Consider the following 21,478-nt stretch of genomic DNA (forward strand, 5'->3'; position numbering starts at 1 on the left):
CTCTCTCTTTCTCTCGCTGTTCGGCTTGCCTCCTTGGACTCCTCGGTACACCTGATGGTTTACATCTGTCGGGGAATTTAAGTTAAAGTGGGCTGTCCAAACTGCTAGACTTTCACACACTCATACACACAAGACCAAGTGGGTTACGTACAATATGAAATAACCAAAGACTGGGTTTAATCAAATCTGAGGGGAAAAGTTGGCCTTCTTTCACGTAAATTGTGACGAGCTGACTGATTTAATGTGATGTAAGGAATGTCTTCCTTGGTTCCTTATTTTCACCACCAGACAACCTCTAAGCTGCACCGCCATCTGGGAGCAGAATTTCCTACCCAAAACCCACAGTCCTCAACAAGGGACCAAAACAAGGGAGCGTATCACATTACAATAAATAATAACCTTGGGGTCAAACAGGGTGTTGACTGAGCTATTGCGTATGAATGAGATGCAGCTCTTCATATTTACAGGACTGTCAGTGACATACTTCATCGATAGCTGACCCCCATCAGATGCTCATGTTAGGCTTGCCGTTATGATTTCCCCCTGTTAACTGAGGTTAGCACTCAAACACACTTCTCCTCCAACTCCACCCCAACCCCCAACTGTCCCAGGGGGCATATTAATCACAAGCCCTAAATACGGCCCCCTTCCCACCCTGGTTGCTTCGATGCCCAGACATTAGACTTCTGTCTCAATCATTATCCACAGCCTGACACCTCTCTGGAAGACACCATACAGCACCTTGTTATAAAGGATGTGTCCACTACCTCTCACCGTGTGTGTGTGTGTGTGTGTGTGTGTGTGTGTGTGTGTGTGTGTGTGTGTGTGTGTGTGTGTGTGTGTGTGTGTGTGTGTGCGTATCTGTGCATTTTACTATACTTGTGAATACCAAAAGTCCTAACAATGATAGTAAACCAACAAATATTCAGAGAAGTTAGGACACTTGTGAAAAGGCTATTTTTAGGCATAGGTTTTAGGTTTATAATTAGGGCGAGGGTTAGAATTAGGGTTAGGAGTTAAGGTTAGGGTTAGGGTAAGGATTAGAGTTGTGTTAGGGGTTGGGGAGTAGTATAGTAAGACATGTTTCAGTTGATATCTGAAATGTATGTCGTTCACATTTTTTGTATGTTAAATATAAAACATGACCATAAGTACAGTAGAACCCATCTCTGGGCTGCAGTCAGGCAGTCAGTATGCTGGCCAGACTCTGGCTGTGTCTGTGGTGTAGCCAGGGGCTCAGGTGGTGGCTGCCCTAATGAGGCCGAGCTGCTGGCTGCTGTCCTCAATCCAATGTGACGGCATCATCACAAACTCATCACAGAGTCTCTGTGATGGCCTCCGAGTACTGAGTTCTGGCTTAGACGGACTGTGCCAGTACAGCAGGAACACATTCACAACGCGCAGAGATGAGGTGGCATAGAATATACTGCATACATTGTGCCCTCAGCCCACACACAACCAGAAGAGAAGAAGGGGTGAGGATACAGAGCTGCATGAGATGAAGACAAATTTGATCTGACGCGAAAGAGAATAGGGACGTGTCATGAAAGAGAGTGTGACTGAGAGAGGTGGAGGTGGCAGGGGAGGCTATCTCTGTGTACACGGCTTTGGGTCCCATGGTGTAGTGCTCCGTGGAGCACAGAAATAGAGCCAGGCACACCAGTGGGATATTGTCCCTTTTAATTACACAACATTCTCAAAAGTCTCCGAGCAACTTCCTCACGCAGTTCACTGCTCTACCTGCAGGGCGTGTGTGTGTGTGTGTGAGATAGAAGCGGAGATAGAGATAGAAATAGAGAAAGAAAGAGAGAGAGAGGAGGAGGAGGATGGGGAGCGGGTGTATAACCTGTCTTATTGTGAATCTTTCAACCTGCTCAGTGAGCCATGTGGTTGCACTTGTAAACTCTCTGACAATACTTTATTACCTTGTCAGTCTATTAAAGCGGCTTCTACACAAGAGGAGATATAGGGAAATGGAGAGAGAGAGAGAGAGCGAGAGAGAGGAGATATAGGGAATGGAGAGAAAGAGAGAGAGAGAGAGAGAGAGAGAGAGAGAGAGAGAGAGAGAGAGAGAGAGAGAGAGAGAGAGAGAGAGAAGCAACTGAGGGGAGGTGGACTTAGGGGAGGCAGGGAAAATAAATTGCCCACGCTGAAGGTCTATATCGGTCCGCTAATACAGGACTAGTAAAGGCGCAGTGCACTACTTTTGTGAAATATATTAAACTAAATGTATTCGAGTGTTTACCGGCAATTGTAAATTGAGTCTGATAATTATCTTACATGCGTTTTCCAGTTTCTTGAAATGCAACGTATCTCTATGTGATAACTGAAATGGTCTATTCAGTCCTTTTTAGTAGACACTTTTATCCAGAGGAACTTACTGAGTGCGTGCACACATTTTCATACTGGTCCCCAGTGGGAATCAATCCCCCAACCCTAGCATTGCGAGCTCCATGCTCTACCAACTGAGCCACATCATCACATCACATCATCACAAACCACTTGATGTCTCAATGTACTCAGTTACTGTATTGGTCGTTGTTTTTCTTCATGGTGATAGAAAGTCTGCAGGTACAAACCTGTCATGTACATTTACAAATACAGTCATGTACATTTACATTAAGTGGTTTGTAAGGATGGTAAATTAATACTGCACAACAAAATGTGGTTGTTTTCCATGTCATTTGATCAAGAAAAATATTTCATTTGATGTGGATGTCTTGTGTCTTTGCCCATAACGTTGCATAACGTTGCACCTTTTGAGGACAGGATTTAGTTATTTTTGGATTCCATTCTAATGACAAGAAAGGGACAGGGCAACAACTCTTACAATTCCAACTATTGAATCCTGCAAGATACTGTTCTTAATTATACAACTACCTTTTTTTGCCAAAGCGGAGACACTGACAATTTTTTTGTTGCCTGTGCTACAGGGGTCTATATTGGTCAGCTAATACTAGTAAAGGCCCAGTGCACTACTTTTGTCAAAACATACATTTTTCTACATTTATTTCCCTTATTATTTTCAGCGCCCCTACTTCCCTCGGCTATGGTTGCAGATATAAATATTACAAATAGAGCTTACATTCCTTATTCTACATGTCAGAGATGCATGTTTGTTCTACCTAAGCATATTTATGTCTGAATGTTCCAAAACCATGCGTCCTGCTAAAAGCGCTTAAGAGGTCTTCCAGAGGAGGCTTTTAGGGAGAACCATGCCGCTGTAGCATGCCACAAACCCAAGACTGTGCTCCACATAGCAAACTACAGATTAGCAGATTCAAACACAGTGTTATCAAAGCAACAATCTGTTCAGAAAGCAACAACGGCAAAGAGGCTTTGCGTCGTGTTTCAACAAGAAATGCATTATGATCTTGCTTTCAGCCTGTCAGCCATGTTTGTGAAGGGCCAAGTCATATGTGAAGTTCAGAGGGCACAGCGTGAGCAGACACAACAGGGGTGCATTCAGTAAGACAAAACTGTGTGTTCAACATTTAATTAAACGGAAACGGTACTGTACTGAAGACCAGTTGATGAATGTTGTGATTATGGTGGCCCAGAGGGACTCGTGTGCTTCACGAGTTTTGCCATTTCAAATGGTCACACCCATATTGATCAGGCCACATCTTACCAACACATCAATCGGGAGTAAACGGACCTCAAAGGTTGTGGAAGAACTGTGCGCACCGTTTAGGGGAAACGTGTCGTTTAAATCGTCACGCAACGTAGCAAATTGAACGCACCAAAAATGTACCTTGATTGGATTTTAAACTCACTGTCCTCAATGCAAGAGCCAATCAATGTGCCAGGTTCTGGCACAGGTACGGGCACATTGGTTGTACCTTGAATCGAGGACAGTAAGTATTTAGAGGGGGAATTGGGATTTTGTGATTGCTTGCTTTCTCTCATTTTATCACAAGGGTACACAGTCTAGCTGTCTTTCAAAGCATCATTCTGTAAACGTTAACTGTGTTCTGTGGTATATACTGCCACCCCCTGAACAAATTATGAACTGCATTGTAGTTGATTTCCATCTTATTATTTAGGTAGCCTACTCTTAAAATACTTCCAACAAATGTCTAAAACTGTTTTACATTGTTAAAAATAAAAACGATGTAAAGAATCCCTTCAGATAAAATGCAGAAAAGCTAGAGCTAAAATGTGATTGGTCAAAACGCTGTCCAATCACAACTTGTGTTTTCATGACGTACCAAGCATGGTATGAAAAATGGCGGCCTTGTGTAGTGAGTTTGGTGATTTAGTTCAAATAAAAAAACAACTGATATCTGTAATATCGCTTTGTAAAGAAAGAGGACTTGTACATAGCGTGAAATGGTAAGTAGCGCTCTTCGTTACGTTATTATGATCACTGTTCCTTTCAGTATACAATAGCTAGATTTGTGATCTCACAGTTGTTAGCCAGCTAGCCAAAAAGATCCAACATTCTCGTTAATGTAATCGCTTGTCTTAATTCATCGGAACGGTGCTGTCTGAATGTGGACAGCCAGAGCTGTAAATTATATAGCTGTGAAAATGTACCTCAATCCAGGGAAGGAATATGTTTTTCTACTCCTAGTCATCTTGAAATGATGAAAGGTGAATCGAGAATATTGAAATACTGCTAGTTTTTTATTAAACTGCCGTTTTCGTAAGCATACTAGGCTAGTTAATGCTAACCCAGTGGACTTAACAACACTTCTGGAACCTACTCACTCGGACACTACGCGTCACATTCTCATTGAATCCAATGGGCTGTTCTAGCATTAGCTACCCTAGCATGCTGGTGAAAACGGCAGTTTAATTCAAAACTAACCGTATTTCAGTCTTCTCAATGAACTTTTAATCATTTAGGGATGATTATGATGAGTATAACGACATTCCATCCCTGGATTGAGTTGCGTTTTTCCCCCAGCCATATACCACTCCGGGTTCTGACTGTCCACATTCCGGTATAGCACCATTCCGACTAAAAAAAGAGAGAAGGGGAAATAGTCTGATCCTTTTTTCATGATAGCTTGCAAGTTTAGTCATCCTGTTTTTTTTTTTTCAGAGTAAAACATGAAGCCTTTATATTTTCTGAATACAGTAGGTAACACACAGAATGAACCACGTCAGTGATACCACCGATGTTTGTGTGACAATATTTCAGGGCATCAGAGTTGGCATTTTCCCTGGACCCCCTGCCCAAGAATGAACTACCCCCACCCACATTTTTTACTGAGGTTTGTGTCCAGTAATGGCTAGTTCACGATAATATTGTCCTCACAAATGCATGAACGAGCTGCTGATCTTTTTTGAATTGATCGCCTTTGAATTGAAGGTCATTTGAATGTTTGTTACTGTCTCTCTTTACTCTGTCTGACCTCCTGGTTGTAGGAGGATGCTCAAGACCTGGATGCTCTCGGCCTGGCCAAGTCCTACTTTGACCTGAAAGAGTATGACCGAGCTGCCTACTTCCTTCGGGGCTGCTGCAGTCAGAAAGCATACTTCCTGTACATGTACTCCCGCTATCTGGTGAGATGATGTTTCAGCATTCACAGTAACATCGCCTCTAGAAATCTACTTTTAAAAAAAAAATGTTAATAGAGATTTTTGCCTGAATCCTTGCAACTCCATGATGGCCATCCTGTGTGTAGCCTGTCAATTCTGACAGGCTCTTATTTTTCCTTTGTTTTCCAGTCTGGGGAAAAGAAAAAAGACGATGAGACAGTGGACAGCCTGGGTGAGGAGCTAAGCTTTCTCTGCCGCCTCAATCAAAGCTTTGTCTCTAGACAGAGTTCAATGTCTTGATTGGTTCTATTTGTTTTGGTCTGTGATTGCCTTGCAGGGCCTCTGGAAAAAGGTCAGGTGCGGAACGAGGCTCTGCGGGAGCTGAGGGTGGAGCTGAGTAAGAAACACAGTGCTGGAGAGCTGGACGGATTCGCTCTGTACCTGTAAGCCCCTCCCACAATATCACACGCGCCCACTCAGTGGACTTGGACATGCCTAGTGACTCTTTAACCTCTTAAAACTGTAATGTCTTTGCGCGTGTGTGTTTACAGGTATGGGGTGGTGCTGCGGAAGCTGGATCTGCTGAAGGAGGCGGTGGATGTGTTTGTGGAGGCGACCCATGCCTTACCTCTACACTGGGGAGCGTGGTTGGAGCTCTGTAACCTCGTCACCAACATTGAAATGGTAACGCACACGTACTCACAACTTCAGCAGATTCTCTTTTGTACCCAACTACAGTAGTTCCCAGATCTACTAGACTACAAAACATGTCCATGGGCTTCTATGGAATATTCCACTAATATACTTGTGCCTCCTCTCCATTTCGTCAGCTGAAGTCCCTGTCTCTGCCAGACTGTTGGATCAGAGACTTCTTCATGGCCCACATGTACACAGAGCTGCAGATGATCAAAGAGGCGCTGCAGAAATACCAGAGCCTGATAGAGGCAGGTTTCTCCAAGAGCACGTATATCATGTCACAGATCGCTGTGGCCTACCACAACATCCGCGGTGGGTTTATTTCACGCTTTGCTTTATCAATTTAAATGAGCACTATGGACAAATGTATTATTAACCTTCTCAAGCAGTTCCCGACGCATTTGATCCATCTTCGAGTCTGTGCTTTTCTTTTGTCATTTAGATATTGACCAGGCTCTGGCTCTGTTCAATGAGTTGCGGGAGCAGGATCCCTTTCGCGTTGAGAACATGGACACATTCTCCAACCTGCTCTATGTCAGGGTGAGACCCCACTGCTGCACCACAGTAATGCCTGTCTCCATCTGGAAGTCTCTCTGTCTTTTTATTAACCTGTGTGTCTGTTGTTTCCACAGAGCATGAAGCCAGAGCTCAGCTACCTGGCCCACAACCTGGTGGAGATAGACAAGTACAGGGTAGAGACCTGCTGTGTCATCGGTAAGGGTCCCGTCACCACACAGCGGACCGAAAGCCACACCTCAACTCCAGACATGAACCCATATCAAATCTCTTACTATGTTCAGTGCAAGACCCAGAACAAACAATGAGACTGAAACCAGACCTCCCAACAGTCTTAAGAGTGCAAGTGTTGTCTCTAACCAGCGCTCAAGTGTTGTCTGTCCTGTGTGTAGGGAACTACTACAGCCTGCGGTCGCAGCACGAAAAGGCAGCCTTGTACTTCCAGAGGGCTCTGAAGCTGAACCCTCGCTGCCTGGGGGCCTGGACTCTGATGGGCCACGAGTACATGGAGATGAAGAACACCTCCGCTGCCATCCAGGCCTACAGGTCAGACTGACACTCCACTATGGCCCGCTGCCACCCAGGCCTACAGGTCAGACTGACACTCCACTATGGCCCACTGCCATCCAGGCCTACAGGTCAGACTGACACTCCACTATGGCCCACTGCCATCCAGGCCTACAGGTCAGACTGACACTCCACTATGGCCCGCTGCCATGCAGGCCTACAGGTCAGACTGACACTCCACTATGGCCCGCTGCCACCCAGGCCTACAGGTCAGACTGACATTCCACTATGGCCCGCTGCCATCCAGGCCTACAGGTCAGACTGACACTCCACTATGGCCCACTGCCATCCAGGCTTACAGGTCAGACTGACACTCCACTATGGCCCACTGCCATCCAGGCCTACAGGTCAGACTCCACATGGCCCGCTGCCACCCAGGCCTACAGGTCAGACTGCCCGCCCTCTGCCACCCAGGCCTACAGGTCAGACTGACACTCCACTATGGCCCGCTGCCACCCAGGCCTACAGGTCAGACTGACACTCCACTATGGCCCTCTGCCATCCAGGCCTACAGGTCAGACTGACACTCCACTATGGCCCACTGCCATCCAGGCCTACAGGTCAGACTGACACTCCACTATGGCCCGCTGCCATCCAGGCCTACAGGTCAGACTGACACTCCACTATGGCCCACTGCCATCCAGGCCTACAGGTCAGACTGACACTCCACTATGGCATGGCTCATCCTATGGGTCCCGGGGGAGTTGATCCCCTTGGTTTTTAATAGTTCTGTGTATGTTTTCTTTGTTCAGGCACGCTATAGAAGTGAACAAGCGAGACTACCGTGCCTGGTATGGCCTGGGACAGACTTATGAGATCCTCAAGATGCCATTCTACTGCCTGTACTACTATCGAAAGGCCCACCAGCTCAGGTGTGCATTTGTGTAAAAAACAAAAAAAACAAGGGGGAGTGTTTCTTGTTGGTGCTTTTTATTGTGTAGTTAAGTGTATTGCCAAATGGTCACATACTGTAGTGTGAATGACGTGTCAATGTGGCCCTCAGGCCCAATGACTCTCGTATGCTGGTTGCTCTGGGAGAGAGCTACGAGAAACTCTCACAGCACGTCGAGGCCAAGAAGGTTAGCAACAGCACCATCTCCGTCACTAGTTTTCCTTTTCCTGTATATTTCAATGTTATATTTTTGTCATTCCTGTAAGTTGTCATTTAAGTTCTATTCTTCCTTTCTTTTTGGCCAGTGTTACTGGAGGGCGTACTCTGTGGGGGACGTGGAGAGGATGGCCCTACTGAAGCTGGCAAAGTAAGGAGATCTTAGCGTGTACTTGTGTGTACCCGCTTAGTGATGTGTTTTTGAGACTTGGTGCCGGGATTCAATCCAGTTGTTTGTTTTTTGTTGTTGACAGACTTCACGAGCAGCTTAACGAATCAGACGACGCGGCCCAGTGTTATATCATATACATCCAAGACATCTTCTCCTGTGGGGTGAGCAACCTAACTGTCCTCTGTGTGTGCATATACAGTCAGGTCCATACTTGCTGACACCCTTGGTAAAGGTGAGGGGAAAAAAGACTGTATAAATGCCTAATTTTATGCATGTTTTTTTTCCCCTGAAATTAAATCATTTTATAGTAATACAAATGCTCAGAGAAAGAGACTTATAAAACAAATCTCAAAGATGGGGGGGTCAACATTATTGGCACCCTGTTTTCTGTATAGGGATGGGCAACTTTGAGGGTGGGGGCCATATAAAATATAAACTCCTCATGAGGGTCTGCAGTTGCTCGTGCGTCTGCGTACCCACATCGCGAGCTAAACATTTTAGTGCCCCCCTCTCGACAGCAAAGATAATTTTGTGTAGCTCTACACATTTTTGCCATGGTTGTAGAGAATATGTTGCAGTTTTAAAGCAGGTATATTCTACTATGCCAACTCAACAGTAAATTGAGACGCCCCCACAAGTTTACCATCCCTGCTATAGCACACTCCTTGCGAGGATAACGACACTGCGCCTTTTTCTAAAAATGGAAAGAAGGTATACATACCCAAATGCGCTTCAGCCCAGCTTAAACGAAAAGATTGTCTGTTGCAGTACAATAGATGCTCAAATGCCCATGTGGGCTTGTTTACATTGGTCAGTCGAAACGCGCGCACAAATGAGCAATAGCTGAAGACAACCTCTATCTGCACCAAAATATGGACCACGTCATCACGTGGCATTACGTTAATTAATGCTAATCATGCCTCAGCCTCAACTTTGAAATTCTGGTGAATTGTGAGGAAGTTGTTTCAGAGAGACACTTTGGATCGACTGCTTAGATTGGGTCGAGCCAAAGTATCTGAATGAACAGCTCTCTTTCGCATCTTTTTTTTGTAATGACTTTGTTTATTTCTCTCTTTTTTTTTGCTATTCAAATGGAATGGATGTGTAGGAATCTTGAATGATGGTCATTACTGTTGCTTGAATAACCTGTGTAGTTGCTACTAGCGACTGTGTTGACATGAGTGGGACAGTCCCCTGCGAGGGTATGTACTGTAGGTGCTTCCTTTTTTTTCCCTACTTAAAGCTCTGATGAAGGCGATTCATGCCGAAACGTAAGACGACTTTTGTTTACGTGTCCCGTCAATAAACCGGTCAAATTTACGCAGCATTTGAGTGCACCTTTTCTTCTTCTCTTTGTTCTCCCGGATGGTCACCAAGGTTAAATGTCCTTGGGTAAGGAATATATTTTGGGATTTCCTTTTTCTGTTTTATGAGATTGGAGAAACCTTTGGGAGGGATCTTAAGACCATTCCTCCGTACAGAATCTTTCCAGATCCTTGATGTCCTCTGTCTGTTTTACGGACTGCCCTCTTTGATTCAAACCACAGGTTTTCAATGGGCTTCAAGTCCAGAGACTGAGATGGCCATTGCAAAATGTCGATTTTTGAGTAGTGCTTGGGGTTGTCTTGCTGGAAGATCCACTTGCGTTTTTGTCTAAAATGTCCTGATACTTGGTAGAGGTCATGTTGACCTTAACAATGCCACCTTTTTAGAGATTACTTGTTTAATAAAATATTCCTCTGAGCAATTGTATTAGTATAAAATCAATCATGTTTTGCTCATCTTTATCAAGGGTGCCAATAATTGACTTGACTGTATATAGGTATGTTTTGACCATCGAGTCAGTCTCTATGGCAAGGCCCCCAGTTGGTGTGAAAGGTTTTGTGCCAACAGGAGCAGCTGGAGCATGCGGAGGTGAGCACGGCCCTGCGTTACCTGGGCCAGTACTACTTCAAAAACAAGCTCTATGACGAGGCGTCACTCTGTGCACAACGCTGCTGTGACTACAATGACGTAAGCGCTCCCCCTACAACCTCACTCTTCAAATTGAACTGGTAGTGTTCGTTACCTGTAACATATTTTATTTTTGATATCAGATACACGCATACTGCTTGTCCTATATAGGTAGTGTCAGTCTTGTCTGAGGTACGGTGTGTTCTTCCACCAGGCTCGTGAGGAAGGCAAGGCTCTGCTCCGACAGATCTCCCAGGTCAGAGACCAGACGGAGTCCTCAACCACAGACCTGTTTGGACCGCTCTCTTCCAACAACACTCCCATCAGGAGGGTGTCCCCCCTCGACTTGTCCTCCTTCACCCCCTGAGACAACACCTTCTCTATCCCACTGGCTAGCAAAAAGCCCCTCTTCACTTAAGACTCAATGGGGACAACCTCATCTCTGCATTGTCATTGAAGAGACTGTTTGTAAATGACTACCCCTTTTATCTCTCAAAATAAATGTACATATTATCTGTAAGTTTACGTAGTGAAGTGCAGGAGTTGCCACTTTACTTTTGAATATGAAAATGTGATGAACTAACGTGTCAGTGGAAACGGCATGGAGAATAAATTCATTTCTTTCCCAGATTGGTTGAGTAGTAACTACATTATATCCCCAACAAAATAATTTGTTGACTGAGGAAAAAAGACGTTTTTAAAAATGGACAAAATGAGGAAGCAAGAATGTGATTTAAAATTGATTGTGTAACATGCAATTGAGTAGGAACTAATGTGCAAAAAGACCAGTTGTATGCAATCAGTCATACAACTAGAAGCTCCAATATCCTGCATTTTGACAAACATTACTCATTCAGACCGTAGATGTGTTTAATACTCAAGATATTTGAAGTCCTCTCTTTGGGGAGCCCCAGCTGTTCCATGTATATGATATATTCCAGAGTTAACACACCCGATTCCACTCGTCAACTAATCATTAACACACTTGAAGCAGGTGTGCTAGCTCAAGATTGAACTGTCTAGGGGTCCACGAGGAGAGTTGAAGCTCCAGGAAGACACCTTTGTGTGTGTATATATACAGTAACATTTGGAATAAAGTGACATATTTGAAACGTGCCATTACAAGTAAGCAAAACAAGTACACATTTAAAATTTGGTTTGCATAATGGTATAAGAATATAAATAGACTCCTGATTTTCAGCTCTCAAGTTAGCACTTTGTGACCCTGTACCTGCCAGAGGGGCAGGGACTAGAGGGAGGAGTCAGGTGGGAGCGCAGAACCCGCGAGTAGTGTGTGGTTTGATCCTCACGGCGTCCCTGTTTGTTTCGTGACGGGGTGCGTTGTGGGAAAAGGGAGAGGAAGAAGGGTCTTTTCTCTGGGGGCTGGTTCTCCGCGTTGCCTGCTGCTGCCCCACAGCCCCTCTTCTTACAGGAGCCGGGGGCATCTGCATCTGGGCCAGGCACTCTGCCTTCCTCCTCAGGTCAGCCTTGACCAGCAGCAGGCCGTTCTGCAGCTCCACCAAGGTCTGGTCCTGAGGGGAGGGACAGGAGGGGATGGACAGGAGTGGACAGGGTTAGAGAGGATGGCGGGACGGGTGAGTGGAAGGAGAAACGCCACCTGGTGCAGTTGTGTTAAGTCTTTAGTTTAGTGTTAAACCTGACAGTGGGTTGAGTAACAGGTAGTAAGAGGAAAGAAGAAGAGGGGGAGAAACAATGAAAAGGTATTGGTCTAGGGAAGTGTCCACAGATTGAAACATCTCTTCACACTGTGGGAAATCAGAACTGGTAGGGGAAACTAATAAACAAGATATTTTTCAGAGTAACAGAAACATCCGATGCAAAGACACACAAACTAGCAGCACCCCCGCCCAACCCTAGTTCCCTACCTCAATGCTGAGCGAGGGAGAATTCTATGCTTTGACGTGTACCTGTTTGGCCAGTGTGCCGTCTGCAGCTGCGAGCGCATGGCGCAGCCTCTCCCCGTCTGTGTTGCGGCAGCAAGCCTTCTCTCCAGACTGCAGGTTCAAACACAGCTTCTGCAGGTCCAGACGCAACCGACGCAGGTTCTGCAGGAGAAGCACAAACATGTTCCAACCCCAGTAACCGGTTATAGTGTTTCGTGCAGAATGTCAGGGGAACGTGTGAGAGAAGACCAGGACTCTGGGCTGGAGTGCTGACCTTTTGGCCCTCGACCAGCTTGCGGTTGGCAGTGTTGGTCAGGGCGTCTGAGGGCTCTGGTGGTGTGCACTGCCCCTGGATACACCTCAGCTCTGGGAGACAAAAATAGAATACTAGTTAGAAAGATCCAACTCCAATCAACACGTCAACGGTTTAGACTTCCCTCTTGTTCCCACACTCCTTATCCTGTCCCCCCCTTTCTTCTAACCTTGTTTTGTCTCCAACAGCTCGGCGCGACACTGGTCCAGCTCAGCCCTCACTCTGCTCAACTCTCCTGTGGTTGTGGAGGCCAGGCGCTGGGAGCGACGGGGGGCGGGTCCCTCCGAGACTCCTCCCAGGGCCATGGGTGGGAAGAGGGGAAGGGGGGCTGGCTCTGCTAGGGCTACCCCTCCCTTCGCCAAGGCAGCAGTCAGAGCCACTATCTGTTCATCACGCTCCTGGGATGGGTGGGAATGTGGAAAAGAATCAACCTTCCGTAGCATGAGAATGGCACCATTTTAAAACCAACTGAAATAGCTGATAACGCATCACCAAAAGACTGTCCTATCCCGCTCACCTCGATTTCCTGGTTGTAGTATCTCCGGAGGCTTTTCTGCAGGTTGTTGATCTTGTCCTCAAACCTCTCCTCCAACAGAGCCCTCTCTGTCTCCAGGGTCTGGCTGAAGTCCTTCTCCATACCACAGATCACCTCCATCATCTCAGAGAACACCTGCTCCCTGATGGTGGCCTCCAGCACCTCCTTCTCCTCCCGCTGGCGCTGCACCTCCCTCTTCAGCACCTCGATGGCCCGCAGCAGAGCCTAAACACAGCAGACGTGACTCAGTCATGCACACTGGTTGAGCTACAGGTCTTCACATGCCTACCAGTTGACCATTTCTTCACAAGAGGGGGAAGAGAGGACATACATCTGAATCGAACATGGTGATGTCCCCCTCTTCACCATCACTGTCCTCATCTTCCTCCATCAGAGTGCTGTCATTGGAGTGAGGCTGGGGCTCCCGCAGCAGGGACAGGATGTAGGCCACCCGGGTTTTAGTGGACGGCCCATGGACCAGCTGAGAGAGGAGACAGACCACACCGACGTAGATCAAAACAATCTGCGTTTTATATTGAAAGTGTTTTTTTATTTTTTCCCGAGAGAGATGAGGGGTGTGCGTGCACCTATAGTGTTTTCCTTCACACAAAATATATTAGTGCAACACATTCGGCAGGAAATCATTTTCATCAGTTGAAAGAAGTGCAACGCTATTTGACTAGCAGCCACACAAGTAAATTAGATTACAATGAAAATGCAAGGTATTTTTTGCAAAAAAAGACGCATGGCCATTATTTCTAATGCTCATCACAGTAAGAATGTAGCCAGCTACATTTCCACATTTTTGATTGAAGTTAATATTGCATTTTAACTTGCTACTGTAGAAAAACTACACTGGAGGAAAGTGCCGGAGAAATGTAGCCTACACATCAGTCAGAGCCCTATCTGGTGATTCAATGACAAGAACGAAGCTATTTTATCCAAGAGAGAAAAAAAATCAGTCCTTTTCCATTCATGATTTGGAGCAAACAGATTGAAGCCGAGCAGAATTTACAATAAGAGGCATTGTAAATCTGCGTTTACAAAACGCAGCAAGATATTTTTTCTGCTTTTTACCTTTCCTGCGTGAATAAAATGCAAAAATCTGCATTAACGACCCCTGCAAACGTCACAACTACACCCACTGACCGGCTCTCTCTGATGCCAGGGCTGTGTAACTGCAAAGTAAGGCATGGTGAGGATGGGTTTGTACCTGTGTGGCGATGGCAGAGAACTTGAGGGCCTGGAGGGTCTCGTCGTAGGTCGAAGCACAGGGGTTGATGTTGACCACCATACTGGACCGCCCGCGGCCGCAGAAGAAGCCCTGAAGCACTCGGGTCAGTTTACAGTCTCTGAACGGCACCACCTGAGGGGCTCGTGGCCTGTAGGGACAGGAGAATGGGTTCAACGGGAGACCACCTGGACAGCACATTTTATACTAGAGGTCGGCCGATTTCAAGTTTATAACATTCGGAAATCGGTATTTTTGGATGCCGATTTGGCCGTTTTTTTACCTTGTCAGCTCGGGATTCAATCTTGCAACCTTACAGTTAACTAGTCCAACGCGCTAACCACCCGATTACATTGCACTCCACGAGGAGACTGCCTGTTACACGAATGCAGTAAGCCAAGGTAAGTTGCTAGCTAGCATTAAACTTATCTTATAAAAAACAATCAATCATAATCACTAGTGAACTACACATGGTAGATGATATTACTAGTTTATCTAGCATGTCCTGCTTTGCATATAATCGATGTGGTGCGTATTCGCAAAAAAGGTCTTGCTCCAACGTGTACCTAACCATAAACACCAATGCTTTTCTTAAAATCAATACACAGAAGTATATATTTTTAAACCTGCATATTTTGCTAAAAGAAATCCAGGTTAGCAGGCAATATTAACCAGGTGAAATTGTGTCACTTCTCATGCGTTCATTGCACGCAGAGTCAGGGTATATGAAACATTTTGAGCTGCCTAATATGCCAGAATTTACATAATTATGACAGAACATTGATGGTTGTGCAATGTAACAGGAATATTTAGACTTATGGAAGCCACCCGTTAGATAAAATACAGAACGGTTCCGTATTTCACTGAAAGAATAAACGTCTTGTATTCGATATGATAGTTTCCGGATTCCATATTAATGACCTACGGCTTGTATTTCTGGGTGTTATGTTATAATTAATTCTATGATTTGATAGAGCAGTCTGACTGAGCGATGGTAGGCAGCAGCAGGCTCGTAAACAATCATTCAAAAGCACTTTCGTACGTTTGACAGCAGCTCTTCGCAATGCTTCAAGCATTAGGCTTGAAGTCAAACAGCTCATCAACTCCCGAGATTAGGCTGGTGTAACCGATGTGAAATGGCTAGCTAGTTAGCGGGGTGCGCACTAATAGCGTTTCAAACGTCACTCGCTCTGAGACTTGGAGTAGTTGTTCCCCTTGCTCTGCATGGGTAACGCTGCTTCGAGGGTGGCTGATGTCGATGTGTTCCTGGTTCGAGCCCAGGTAGGGGCGAGGGACGGAAGCTATACTGTTACACTGGCAATACTAAAGTACCTAATAAGAACATCCAACAGTCAAAGGTTAATGAAATACAAATGGTATAGAGAGAAATAGTCCTATAATAACTTCAACCTAAAACTTCTTAACTGGGAATATTGAAGACTCATGTTAAAAGGAACCACCAGCTTTCATATGTTCTCATGTTCTGAGCAAGGAACTTAAACATAAGCTTTCTTACATAGCACATATTGCACTTTTACTTTCTTCAATACTTTGTTTTTGCATTATTTAAACAAAATTGAACATGTTTCATTATTTATTTGAGGCTAAATTGATTTTATTGATTTATTATATGAAGTTAAAATAAGTGTTAATTCAGTATTGTTGTAATTGTCATTATTACACACACATGTATACATATATATATATAATTAATTTTATTTATTTCGGCGTCTGCCTTTTTTGGTCCTCCAATTAAAAATTTAAAATCTATCGGTCGACCTCTATTTTATACCCCCCTCCGTCTCAGCCTCCAGTATATATGAAACAGTCGATGTGCCGGGGGCTAGGGTCAGTCTTATAACTGGTGTAATTCTAACTGTCTTATCCAGTGTCCTGTGTGAATGTAAGCATGCTCCCTTTAATCTAATTCTCTCCAGGGGGCTTAATGGACATGTACTGTTATAATCTCCACCCGGCCAGAAGAGCACTGGCCACTCCTCAGAGCCTGGTTCCTCTCTGGGTTTCTTCCCAGGTTCCTGCCTTTTTAGGGAGTTTTTCCTAGTCACTGTGCTTCTACATCGGCATTGGGGGTTTTAGGCTGGGTTTCTGTACAAGCACTTAGTGACATCTGCTGATGTCAAAAGGGCTTTCTAAATTTCATTTGATTGATGCATTTGATGAATTCCTGTTGTTCTGGCATAGAGTGTGTGTAGCCTACTTGTTGTTCTGGTTGTGCCTCAGAGCAGCGATACAGCGGCCCAGGGTGTGGAGGGAGGTGTTGATGTTGTTGGCCTCCTTCATCCGCTCCCCGTTGCGCTGCTCTTTACAACGCTCTGAGCCAGCCAGGTCACAGACAGACAGCCTAGTGGGACAGAATCACTATTACTAATGCCAGGCCATGGACACAGGTCAGGATAAGACAGTGGGCCGGAGAATGAGAAGCCTGGATGGGACGTACTCGCTTACGCGTGTGGCCTGGCCCCGGTCAGCCTCTGGGAGGACGTGCAGGATCCGGGTGGAGAAGATGCTGTGGCTGCGGCTGGAGTTGTGGTTGAGGTGAGTGCTGGCAAAGCTCTGGTTCCTCCGGCCAGCTCTGAGCACTCTCCAAGCCTCCTCTGCACTGCGGACCTGCACCCAGGTGAGGTCTGCAAAACGGTCAGTAATGTGAACAAACTACAACGAAAAGCTCTCCAGGATGATCTGCATAATATAAATCACGATTAGAAACCATTCTCTTTGTGAATATAAGTGTGTGTGTTACCTTTCACGTAAGGGTTCCCTTGCTTGTCGTCACTCAGCCGCAGAGTGGCCCTCTTCTTGGGCTGCAGGGAGGGCGGAGTCTCCAGCAGGTCGTACAGGAATTCGTTGTAGATCTCGTAGAAGGCCACCCACACAGAGAACTGCACTCCCTCCTCCAGGTCCTCCCCTCCACTGTGGGACAAGCTGTCAGGCTCCAGCAACACACTGTCCGAGTCTGCCGGGAGCGAGAGACAAGGGCATGTTGAGCAGTGGATAGGCAACCACCAGGATTATACAAAAAGGAACACCACATATTTCTAATGACTATACAATAATAATAATAAGCAGCTTTGTAAAGCTGTGTACATAGGCCTAACCTTAGACTCTGCTTTAGGGCCCACTGGGCGCCAGAGACCCGAGCAATGTGACATCCAGAACATTACCTTCTAGCTGGGTGGCGATGTGGCTGGTTATGGAGAGTCCACCAATGCCGCTGTCCCAGGTACTGGTGCCGTCACGCATCCGAGAAGTCATGCCACCCTCCTGTGATAGACACGGGGGTGGGGGGGGTAGTGCACGTGTCACAACGTGACTTGCAGCAACCTGGCCGTAAAATAACCACTCATCTAATGCGCCCACACTTCACTTCCTGACCCGTTCTCCCCTCACCTCTTTGAGCAGAGAGTCTCTGCGGATCTCCTCAACCCGGACCTCACCGGCATCCAGCTGGCGTACCTCCTGGTAGAGGGCAGGCTTGAGGTCCATGGCCCCGTACAGGCGGCCCTGCAGCTTCCTGAACACAGACACCAGGGCTCTGGGAAGGAGGCCTGCCTCTCGACCCACTCCTACAAGGGGAAAGGTCACGTCAGCGCTCGGTGAGATCTCCACTGTTAATATGGTCATATACTTACCAAACAGATAAACACACTGCAGTAGAAACGCTTGCCTTTCTGTGGGTACATCAACAATCCAATCTCACCCTGAACGGTGTAGGTCTTGCCAGAGTTGGTGACGCCGTATGTGTAGAGGAGACGGCTCTCGCCACGAAGCACGTCTCTCACCATCTCCTTCATTGTGCTCTCATAGAAGTCCTGTTGTGTGGTCTCCGGGCCAAAGATCTGCAGAGGTACATATGAAAAGACTCCAGTGAAGTATTGTGTGTAAAGTCTTTCATCTCTCAGGTTGTTTATGAACGGGAATCGGTTACCCGCGAGAAGCTGAATTTGTGCACGCTCTGGGCGACTCCCCTCTCTGCACACTTCATGTTCTGGGAGTCTTTGGGGGCTTTGAGCATCAGGCTCTCTTCGTTTTGCACACACACACAGCCCTGAAATGAGAGGAAGGAAAATGACACGTCTTGACGTGGAGAATGTCATAATGAGCGAGACGCAATGATTAAGTGCAGATCGTACCTGTTCCTCTCCTCTTTCCTTCTCTCCCTCAGTCAGAGGGCGGATACGCAGAAACACCCTCACTCTGTCAGTGCTCCCCTCATCACCGTTGCCTTTTCTGGCCACTCCAGCCTTCCCCAACATTTTCTAAATATTGGACAGATATGTGCGACAGTACTGTACTTCTGCGATGAGCAATAGAGTCGTATGTATCGCTGAACATTTTCATACTATAGGCCTATCAGATTCCCTTTTGTGTAAATCAGCTACACACTTAGAAAGTATCAATGGAAAGTGGTGTTTGAGGTGCAAAATGTTTGAATTAATAAATGACAAGGAGAAGAAAAAAAACAACAGACAGGATTGATAGGTCAGACAGACAGAATGGCTCTGAGCATTTCTGAGAAAATGGTCACTAAGCAAATGGTTTGTAACTTTTGACCAGAGGATAAAGGATTACAGTGTTTGTGTGTTATAAAGTTCTTATTGTGAAAAGATGGCCTCTCTCGTTGCTGTGTGACAAGTTGTTGGAGGGCATCACGCCCAATAAATAACTGTCCAGCGTCTACCCTTAAAGCCTTTTGCAAAGAAAAGGGACACAGTCTGGGAAAACTCAAACACTCACAAATAGTCTCCAACTTACATTTACATTACATTTAAGTCATTTAGCAGACGCTCTTATCCAGAGCGACTTACAAATTGGTGCATTCACCTTATGACATCCAGTGGAACAGCCACTTTACAATAGTGCAACTGGTCCTTCTGTAGCTCAGTTGGTAGAGCATGGCGCTTGTAACGCCAGGGTAGTGGGTTCGATTCCGGGACCACCCATACGTAGAATGTATGCACACATGACTGTAAGTCGCTTTGGATAAAAGTGTCCGCTAAATGGCATATATTATATCTAAATCTTTTAAGGGGGGTGAGAAGGATTACTTTATCCTATCCTAGGTATTCCTTATTCCTATCCTATTCCTAGGTATTCCTTATACCAACGGTAGCAGAAGAGTCCGTGACAAAAGTGTTCACCAGAAACAGGCAGTCATCACAATGCTGTGTTGCTTTCGCTGATGTACCGGTAAGGCCTGTAATAAAGGAACCTTTGGTATCTTTTGAGCACAGTGTTATAACTTCAGTTAAGGCCTCCCACCTCTCTGATGGATGGCCGATGTTCTAGCCCCGGGGAGATGATGGAGAGCTCAGGCAGATTGACCCCGTTCAGTCGGCCTCCGATGTCAGCTGCCGTGGACTCAAACACAGCCATGCCATCTTCCTCGTTAGACAGGACTCCACACGGAGACGCCAGAGATAATGCCATAACAACCTGTTGGGTGACTGAATTAAGATTCTGGGATCACAGAGCTGTCGAGGGTAAGTGAAATCTACATCAACAGGTTTATCAGGTTTACTTAGTTAGTTGGTGCAAAGGGTCCACTTTCACACACACACACACACACACACACACACACACACACACACACACACACACACACATACATAAATTGAGGGCCAAAAGTAAAGTTTGCAGGTCTGCAAAAGACAAGACCTGTGTTTAATTCTAGAGGTTTGTTATCCCAGTTTGTTTTCCGAGCTCAAAAGTGGTTTAAATGTCCAACCTCATCTGTTGCGTAGAGCCAGTTAACGTTATCGTTATGCCTCAAATGGAATGACGGCATTGTTACTTTTAGACATAAAAGTAGCTACAGGACTGTTGCTGCAGCGCTGAAAACGCAGCCAAGATTTTTGAACCCACATAAAAGCAATCCATTGGCTGTCTGTTACTGGCAGGTACACGCAAGCAGACGCGCTGGTTTGTTGAGCTAGCTAACATTAAATAGTTACCGTCAGGTAGTTAATCGTTTCTTAATAATAATGAAACTACTTAGTTATGTGTTGAGGATTCTTTTTTTTCTCCATTCTTCATGTGTCCTAGCTGGCGGATTAGCAAAATCAAGCTATCCTAGTAGTTGCTACCGTAAACAGTTACTGTTAACGTTAGTTAGCAAAGCCAAGGTCCTTTTCAGGCTTCTTTATCAAGTCAAAGCGGAATTATTTACCTCGCCAGTCAAGGGGGTGTACCGGTTTGAGTGGCGTCTGTGGGTTCTCCTGGTAATTGCCCCAAAAAATCGAACTTCTGAAACCGAAACAATTTACTCGATCTAGCCATGAAAAGTCCACCTGGCAATGTCCCCTTGTTAGCCTTCGCGCACAGCCACTTCCCCCAACGCGACTACTGATTCAACCAATTCAAACATCGCGCTTCATGTGCACAACCAATCACAGGAAAAAGGTTACACGGATGCTGACCAATACGAAGTTCGTGGCTACAGACAATAGTGTTCTATTGGTCCACTAAAATGACAGAAAATGCGAATTTAGAAAGTGTTTCTTTTATCACTTTAATGTTTTTGTTATTTGTGGGTTATTTTATATATCCAAATACTGTCTGTTATTTAGGAAAATGCCATTTGCATGGACCCTTGTCCTGGATGTTTTATTTATTAATCAGGACCGGTTGTATTCCAAGACTATGACTAGGTTTTGTCTGGTCAGGGTGAAAAACTAGCCCTATCAAATCTGAGGGGAACTGCTGAAAGAGGAAAGGGTGATTTTGTGGTTAGAGAGCAATAACACTATATGCTGTGAGTACAGGGATGGGATTTCTGTCACCAATGTAGCAATGAGGGTTTGAAAAGAAAACTTGAACCAGGCAGCATCGCTGGAGGCAAAGAATAAGCACACAGCCACACACTCACTACCTGTCTGTACCAAATGTCCCGAATCCCGACCTCTTCCTTACAGAGAGGAATAGCCATTTTAAAAATTAACTGTACACGGGCCAGGGTATTTATCTTATTAAGAT

The 21,478-nt window shown here is 45.6% G+C and overlaps 2 protein-coding genes across 2 annotated transcripts; one reads left to right on the forward strand and one right to left on the reverse strand.

Moving 5' to 3' along the window:
* The first annotated feature begins 4,167 nt into the window (after nt 1-4,167).
* Nucleotides 4,168-11,132, forward strand: LOC118390482 (cell division cycle protein 23 homolog). The gene is made up of 16 exons (XM_035781089.2): nt 4,168-4,335; nt 5,150-5,222; nt 5,377-5,514; nt 5,680-5,722; nt 5,828-5,933; nt 6,042-6,174; nt 6,321-6,498; nt 6,629-6,726; nt 6,819-6,900; nt 7,095-7,248; nt 8,022-8,141; nt 8,273-8,348; nt 8,467-8,528; nt 8,632-8,710; nt 10,443-10,562; nt 10,717-11,132. The coding sequence occupies exons 1-16, from the start codon at nt 4,229-4,231 to the stop codon at nt 10,867-10,869; spliced, it is 1,722 nt and encodes a 573-aa protein (XP_035636982.1). The 5' UTR covers nt 4,168-4,228; the 3' UTR covers nt 10,870-11,132.
* Nucleotides 11,133-11,358: 226 nt separating this feature from the next.
* Nucleotides 11,359-20,849, reverse strand: LOC118390481 (kinesin-like protein KIF20A). The gene is given in 18 exon segments (XM_035781085.2): nt 11,359-11,947; nt 11,950-12,034; nt 12,431-12,568; nt 12,681-12,772; nt 12,889-13,117; nt 13,237-13,479; nt 13,586-13,735; nt 14,468-14,636; nt 16,704-16,847; nt 16,944-17,130; nt 17,247-17,459; nt 17,668-17,767; nt 17,894-18,069; nt 18,204-18,342; nt 18,432-18,551; nt 18,637-18,762; nt 19,766-19,939; nt 20,673-20,849. Coding segments are annotated over 17 exon segments (2,715 nt in total). The 5' UTR covers nt 19,934-19,939; nt 20,673-20,849; the 3' UTR covers nt 11,359-11,711.
* Between the last annotated feature and the right edge of the window lie 629 nt (nt 20,850-21,478).

The sequence above is a fragment of the Oncorhynchus keta genome, chromosome 11 (genome assembly GCF_023373465.1).
Source record: "Oncorhynchus keta strain PuntledgeMale-10-30-2019 chromosome 11, Oket_V2, whole genome shotgun sequence".
Classification (NCBI taxonomy): Eukaryota; Metazoa; Chordata; class Actinopteri; order Salmoniformes; family Salmonidae; genus Oncorhynchus; species Oncorhynchus keta.

Bases quoted from the DNA above. Each gene is read 5' to 3' on its own strand.
- LOC118390482 (XM_035781089.2), top strand. From the start codon at position 4,229: ATGGCGGCCTTGTGTAGTGAGTTTGGTGATTTAGTTCAAATAAAAAAA. The intron at 5,223-5,376 runs GTTTGTGTCCAG...TCCTGGTTGTAG, and splicing joins CACCCACATTTTTTACTGAG to GAGGATGCTCAAGACCTGGA. The intron at 8,711-10,442 runs GTGAGCAACCTA...TTGTGCCAACAG, and splicing joins AAGACATCTTCTCCTGTGGG to GAGCAGCTGGAGCATGCGGA.